Genomic DNA, 7,425 nt, shown 5'->3' with positions numbered 1-7,425 from the left:
TGCACACTCCCTACTGGGTATGTGCCCGCAACCAAGGTACATGCCCTTGACCAGAATCGAACCTGGGACCCTTGAGTCCGCAGGCCGACACTCTATCCACTGAGCCAAACCGGTTAGGGCATCAATTTAATCTCTTAAAAGGACACTCTCCCTTGGACAGGATCAACCAGAGTGGGAGCTAGCTGGGTGCTCAGTGGTTAGAGCGTCAGCTGGAGGACTGAAGGGTTGTGGGTTCGATTCTGGTCAATGGCACCTACTTTGGTTGTAGGCTCAATCCCTGCCCCGGTCGGGAAGCAACCAGTCGATGTGTCTCTCACATCGATGTTTCTCTCTCTGTCTCTCCCCCTCCCTTCCATTCTCTTAAAAAAAAAAAAAATCAGTGGAAAAAATATTCTCGGGTGAGGATTAACAAAAAATTAAGGAAAACAAACCCAGCTGGGACTTACTCTTCGGGCAAGCATGTGGCATGTGACATGTCAGGACAACTTCAGTTCAGGCTCTGGAGCCATGTGCAAAATGCACTCAGGTACATGTGTGACTACCTCAGTTAACTCAGCCATAGCAGACAGGATGTGCACAGCCGTGAGAAATGCCCAGCAAGTGTGATCAGGCATACAAGACAACATGTGTGGACAGAGCTGGTCATGCAACATATGAAGCGCTCCCAGCAGAAGGAGCAAAGGCCCGTGCACTCTGGCTGGAGCTCAGCACGCGTTCTGTGTGTGCACCTGCGTTGGGTCTATGAGAGGGAATCTTCTCCGTTGGGGCCCACAGCCTCCTCCCTCCAGCCCCCTGACTGAGGACATGCTGGGTCCAGCCATCCTGTCGATCTTTCTGACATGTCTCCTCTCACCCCCACCATGGCGAGGATGACAGCAAAGCTCGGGCTCAGGGGCCAAGGCAATCTCCCTGGCAGCTCCATTCTCCCCAGCCACGTCCTGCACATGCGTGTGCCCCACCATTGGCTCTCAGCCTCCAAGACACATCCTCCCCCAATGCTCTCCGGGGCCAACCTCACTCCTAAGGTCCCTCACACCCCACGTTCCTCCACCTTCCTCATTAGCTCCCCCAACCCCGCATCCCCACCAACCTCCCAGGCAAGGTGTGGGGTGACCGCCCACTCCTGAGGCCCGGGCGGGCTAAACGCGTGCGAAGCAGGACTGAGCGGGCGGGGCGGCGGGGCGGGCGGGACCTGTGCCTCCAGCTGCTATAAAGGGCGCCAGCCGGCGCTCACGGGCACTGCGCCCAGCCCGCCGCCTCCCGCCGCGCTCCGCCACCTGTTCGTCCGCCGCTAACTGCCCCCAACATGGGTCGACAGAAGGAGCTGGTGAACCGCTGCGGGGAGATGCTCCACATCCGCTACCGGCTGCTTCGCCAGGCGCTGGCTGAGTGCCTGGGAACCCTCATCCTCGTGGTGAGTGGGGGGACCTAGGGAATCCCCTCTGTCCCCGCCCCCACACGCCCTAACCCTGCTCATCGGAGGGCTGTGCTTTTCCAGACAGCCCTGACCCTTCTCCCAGCTCTGATCCCCACTTTGATCCCTCTCAGAGTGCGCTTCCCCTCCCCCTAGCTTTGACCCCATCTATTAGGGCTGTCACTCCCCAGTGACCCAGCCCACCCTCTGGGACCGCCAGCCCTTTCTCAAGGCTCCCAAGGCTCCCCAAGTTCTCAGAGTCCCAGCCCAGGACACAGTCGGGGCAGAGGCAGATGGGCCCCTAGTAGGTTATTTGGCTTCTGATATCTGGCCCCTAATGAATAATTAAGCCTCAGAAAGTCCAAAAGTTCCCATGAGGACAGTTTGCCACGGGTTGGGGCAGAGGGCGGAGGCCCACAGGGTGCACACAGCAGAGGAGAGGAAAGCAGGATCCTGCAGATAGGAGGCTGTGGAAGGCAGTGGGGCCCAGGCCAGAGGAAGTGGTGTCCCTGACGTTGCTCCCCTCCTGCTGAGCCACTCAGACCCTGTCAGTTACCCATGCTCTGAGCTACTCTATGGGTTCTCCAAGTGGGTTACTCCCCAGACCCAGTTACTCCCTGGTTACACAGTTTCGTCCCTGGGTTGTTCCTGGGTGACTCTGTCTGCATTTTTGGGGTCTGGCAGACACAGCAGTTAAGAGTCCCCATTCCCTGTCCCAGTTTCTAATTGTCAGCCGCTCCTGTGGCGGTTACATCTTTTCCCCGTTGGTTACCTCTGGGTTGAGCTGCTCCATTGTATGGGTAGGCTACTCCATTCCTGCCCCAGCCCCAGCCCTAGGTCATGCAGACCTGCCAGCCCCTGCGGACTTGGAAGCTTAACCAGAGGCAGGGAGGGCTGGCGTGGCCCACCCCCAATGGGTGGTGGTGATGGAACGGCACCCTGGGAAGAGGAGAGCTGAGACTCACCTCTGGAAACAGGAAGGGGGAGAAGGAAACCAGGGGGGCACTTTATCCACAGCCCCTCACAAGACGAGTGGCCCTACCAGTCATCCCCATACCTCTCTCCCCTGTGCCAAGACAGGAGTGGGGCAGGTGCCTATCATTCTCCCATCCCAGAGCCTTGTGTCCGCCACTCCCTGTCCAAGGTAGGATCCAAACCCCCTCTCCCCGCTGTTAGAGAGCAGCCAGGACAGAGGACGTTGTTTTCCACGTTCACAGAGGGGCCTCCCTGTCCTCTCCCCAGTCTCAGTTCACCTCCCCACGAAGGAGCAGTCAGGCCTAGTGCTGAGCCCAGGAAGGAGGGTTTCAGGCTCAGGTGAGCGAGGCATTGGGTGTCAGTGAAAAGCAGCACCTCAGGGCAGCCTGAAGAGAAAGAGCCAGGCGTGGGAGACCCCTGAGAGGTGGGTGAGGGCTTGCCTGCATACACTTCTGAGGGTTGGGGGCCTAGAGCCTGCAGTAGTGGAATCAGAATTGGCTTTAGGGCAAGGAAGGCCCCTTTCCCTGGGGTACCTAGTAAGGAGGGGGCACTGGGGAGAAGGAGGGTGAGGAAGAGGAAGATTAGCCTCAAGGTGGTAGAACTGGCTCTGACAGCTTCTCACTCCAAGGCCTCCTGGGATGGAGCCAGGTTTGGCCTTCAGGCGGGCGAGGAACTGAGAGCAGAGCCTGCCAAGCGCAGCAGGGTTCCCCAGACCCACACATGCCTGTCAGTCCTCCTGCCTCCACATACTCACCACCTCTGATCTTTGCTTGCACCTGCCTGTACACCTTCGCCCTGCATCACCTTTGCCGCTGGCTTCTCCACTATCTTTTGATCTTTCTGAGGGATGATAATGAGAACGCTTAACAACCCGGTACAGCAGGGCACTGACCCATCAGAATGGACAAGGACCCTTAGCACGGGTCTCGGAAATTGCCTGCTCGGTAGATATCAAACCTTTAGTTACGGGAAGGTGAAAGAGGAGACCTGGGCAGGGGCTGGGGCAGCTTTGGGAGATACTCAGGGAGCGCAGGGCAACAGCTCTTTACAACTGGTGCAGAAGCATTTCTACATTTGAACAAGGGAAACAGTACCTTCTGTCCTTGTAGGACTTTAGTCCTCTTGAATCCCCCCATCCCTGGCAGAGAGCTTAGAACTAATCTCCCCACTTCCACTGCCCAGGGGCCTGGACTAGGGCTAGTGAGAGGAGCCACTTATTGTCTTTAGGACCTCCACATCTGAGGGGGGCCCTGGACCACTAGGGGCAGAGAGGTCAGGGCTGGTGGAGAGAGGAGGCTCTGGGACAGGGACAGGTCAAGGAGCGCGAGGGTGCTGAGAGGGGCTGAGGGGAGCCAGGGGCATGGGCAGGGGCTCTGACATCCCAGATTCAGGAGAGGTGGATTCAACCTAACTTTAGGCCTCCTCCCTACTTCTTTGTACCACCTCCCCACCCCCCCCCATCACCACCACCACCACCGCCACCACCACCATCACCACCACCACCATCACCACCAACCACCTAGCTCTTCTTTGGGGCAAAAAGGGAGGCAACTGCAGGTGGGGGATGAGTGAGTAAAGGGCTGGGAGAAACTGCTAAGATGAAAACTGTTGCCCTCCACCCCACATCTGTTGAGATTCAAGAAAAATCTATGAAGATGGCCAGCCATCTTTAGGGCTCCCAGTTGCAGACTCTGCTTCCACGGGGACCTGTTATGTAGAGTTGGGACCTCGCGGATGGGAGGGCATGTTTGCTTCTTCTCAGAGTGCAACAGCAGCAGGAGGGGTTTCGGTTGAAGTCCAGGACTGGCCTTCCGTCCTCCGGATGGGGCAGGCCGAGGTTGCTGGCTTCACCCTTCCCTCTGGAGTGAGAGTTGCTGCGTCTCAGCCGGGCCTCACCCTCCTGCCTTTTCTGTTTCCTGACACAGATGTTTGGCTGTGGCTCCGTGGCCCAGGTCGTGCTCAGCCGGGGCACCCATGGTGGTTTCCTTACCATCAACCTGGCCTTTGGCTTTGCCGTCACCCTGGGCATCCTCATCGCTGGCCAGGTCTCCGGTAAGGCCTTGCTCCACCCTCAAAGCATTCTCACGAGGGGTCCCAGTGGGGAGTGGGGTGGGGACATTCCCAAGGGCAGGGCATAGCTGTGACCTGAGCTCTGAGCCCTGGGAAGAGGGGGGTGGAGAAGGAACTTGGTACTTAGACTCTGACTCTCACCTTGGAATCAGAGATTAGCAGAGTTGGCCTGTTCCACAATCCAATCCGCCATCTGGTACAAGAAACCCTTCTTTGCACCCTGCTCCCTGGGACAGAGACGGGGAACATGAAGGTGGTGTGGAATCCTGGCCTCCCCACGGTGGCAGGCGATGGCCAATAGGCTCCATTTCCCATCTCTGCAGGGGCCCACCTGAACCCTGCTGTGACCTTTGCCATGTGCTTCCTGGCGAGAGAGCCCTGGATCAAGCTGCCCATCTATACCCTGGCTCAGACCCTGGGAGCCTTCCTGGGCGCTGGGATCGTTTTTGGGCTGTACTATGGTAAGCATTACCCTCCTCCACTACCCCCTCCTTCTACTGGGGACCCGCTGGCATCAGGCCTTCCCATGACAGACAGCTGGGGCCTGCCCAGGCCCCTGGCTCATGACTCACTCATTCACGCACAAGCCCAAGGTGCGGGGCACAGGGGAAATAAACGAGTTGGGCAACAAACAGCGTCTCAGGCCCTCACCCCACCCACCTCACTGCCTCCGGCTCCTGAGTAAACAGCAGTGATTCTACTTACCCATGACCCCTGGGAGGGTGGGCCCAGCCAGAGAGGAGAAACTGGACTCAGGCCTCTGCACTCACCCACTTGGGGTTTAATCTGTCATCAGATGCAATCTGGGCCTTTGCCGACAACCAGCTTATAGTCTCGGGCCCCAACGGCACAGCTGGCATCTTTGCCACCTATCCTTCTGGACACTTGGACATGGTCAATGGCTTCTTCGACCAGGTATGGGCTGGGGGCATGTGAAGGGAACACAGGGAAGGGACCAGGCTGCCCTGGGCTGCTGATGGGTTGGCTGGGGGACAGGACTCCTTGTCTAAAGCAGAGTTTCTCAAAGTGTGGGGACACCTCCATGTGTGGGGACACCTCCATCAGAGTCAGAATGGCAGCTTTTATATTGAACCAGCTCCCCAGAGGATCCTTATCCCTGAAAAAATGCTAGCACCACCGTCCCATCGAGGAGAATGCGGGCGGTGACAGGACTAAGAGCTGGAGGGAAGCCAGAGGCCCAAAGGAGGGGCCAGAGGGTGGGGCGGGGGCCACTCCTCACCCTGCTCTCCCTGCTCGCCAGTTCATCGGCACCGCCTCCCTCATCGTGTGTGTGCTGGCCATTGTGGACCCCTACAACAACCCCGTCCCCCGGGGCCTGGAGGCCTTCACCGTGGGCCTGGTGGTTCTGGTCATCGGCACCTCCATGGGCTTCAACTCTGGCTACGCTGTCAACCCTGCCCGGGACTTCGGCCCCCGCCTCTTCACCGCCATCGCCGGCTGGGGCTCGGAAGTGTTCACGTGAGTGCCACCCCCACCCAGCCAGCCTCAGCTTGCCTTCCCTCTGCTGGCCCCACCCGCCCCTAACTACATATTCTGCCCCGCCAGGACCGGCCGCCAGTGGTGGTGGGTGCCCATCGTCTCCCCGCTCCTGGGCTCCATTGCGGGAGTCTTCGTGTACCAGATCATGATCGGCTGCCACCTGGAGCAACCTCCACCCTCCACTGAGCAGGAGAATGTGAAGCTGGCCCACGTGAAACACAAAGAGCAGGTCTGAGTGGGCAGGGCCACCCCCTGCCCCTCTCCCTGGAGCATCCACGGACTGTGCAGGGGCTGCTCCCTGGAAGCCCCCCTCACGACCCCCCTCCAGTCTGAGAAGCTCCTTGTCTGCCCCCACCCTCTGGACAGTCCCTCCAGGATTTTCCACCGGACCCTACCCACATAGGACTTCAGGCCACTGTCCATAAACTGTGATGGACAGAGCGTAGGGCCAACAGAACTTTGTCTCCCCAAGGGAATGAATGGGCAGTGGGTATGTGAGTGTGTGCGTGCATGTGCTTGTGTGAGTGTGTGTGAGTGTGTGTGTGTGTGTGTGTGTGTGTTTTCCCAGATATTTTAGCTGTGGGGGGAGTGTAAGGGAGGGGTGGTGAGTGAGGAAAGTGTCAGGGGCCTGCATGTTTCAGGGGCTGCAGGTGGAGGAGGGTCCAGATATATGTTTCTGAGTGCGTGTGTGTGTGTGTGTGTGTGTGTGTGTCTGTCCTGTTTTCCAAGCAGGGGCTCAGGGGAGGCTTTGGGGACGGTACGATGGGAATATGGGCAGGGCTGGGAGGAGGAGGCCACAGCCCAGGTGTGAGCCTTTGACTGTATATAAGTAGGAGCTGAATAACGTGTTTTTGTCATGATGTAGGCATGAGAAGGTGGGGTGAAGTCCAGGTCATAAGTTTCATATTTGCTCTTTTTTTAAAAAAATATATAGCAGATGTCTTAGTTTTAGGGGGGAGGGGTTGGAGACTCTACTCTAAATAGGGTCTTTACTCTTTTAATCCTCCACTCAATACACGTACTCTTGCCTTTTATAAAAAAAACCAATAAAATATATGCCTAAAACTTCCCATTGTGTCAACATTTGTCTGCTGGTCCTGCTGTTCCCTTGGGGCCAGCTAAGGAGCGTCAGTGTATCTGGACACAAATACCCAGCGTGCCCAGCTAGGAGCACGCGGACAGGTCAGAGAGCCCCTTCCTCTCAGCTTGAACTCAGCGGTTCCACACTTTCCCCCAAGCTCCCCTCTTCCTGGGAGTCCCCGCATGTGAATGGCATCTCCTTCCTGATTCCTGCACTCCCCATCAGCCTAGGACCAGCCTTGGGCAAACTACGGCCCGCGGGCCGGATCTGGCTGTTCTATCCGGTTCTCTTGCTCTCCCCTCCACTCCTTTACTTTGAATTTATATTAGTTCACACAAACACTCCATCCATGCTTTTGTTCCGGCCCTCCGGTCCAGTTTAAGAA

General features: G+C 57.7%; 1 protein-coding gene across 1 annotated transcript; it reads left to right on the top strand.

Moving 5' to 3' along the window:
• Positions 1–1,244: 1,244 nt before the first annotated feature.
• Positions 1,245–7,028, top strand: AQP3 (aquaporin 3 (Gill blood group)). Its single transcript, XM_080669339.1, has 6 exons — positions 1,245–1,414; positions 4,315–4,441; positions 4,783–4,920; positions 5,256–5,374; positions 5,721–5,938; positions 6,026–7,028. Exons 1-6 carry the CDS (start codon positions 1,307–1,309, stop codon positions 6,192–6,194), a joined length of 879 nt encoding a protein of 292 aa, XP_080525465.1. The 5' UTR covers positions 1,245–1,306; the 3' UTR covers positions 6,195–7,028.
• Positions 7,029–7,425: the final 397 nt, after the last annotated feature.

The sequence above is a fragment of the Plecotus auritus genome, assembly GCF_963455305.1.
Source record: "Plecotus auritus genome assembly, chromosome: 5".
Classification (NCBI taxonomy): Eukaryota; Metazoa; Chordata; class Mammalia; order Chiroptera; family Vespertilionidae; genus Plecotus; species Plecotus auritus.
Note: the sequence above shows the minus strand (reverse complement) of the source record. Positions and strands in the feature narration are given on the sequence as shown.

Bases quoted from the DNA above. Each gene is read 5' to 3' on its own strand.
- AQP3 (XM_080669339.1), top strand. From the start codon at position 1,307: ATGGGTCGACAGAAGGAGCTGGTGAACCGCTGCGGGGAGATGCTCCAC. The intron at 4,921-5,255 runs GTAAGCATTACC...ATCTGTCATCAG, and splicing joins CGTTTTTGGGCTGTACTATG to ATGCAATCTGGGCCTTTGCC. The intron at 5,939-6,025 runs GTGAGTGCCACC...CTGCCCCGCCAG, and splicing joins TGGGGCTCGGAAGTGTTCAC to GACCGGCCGCCAGTGGTGGT.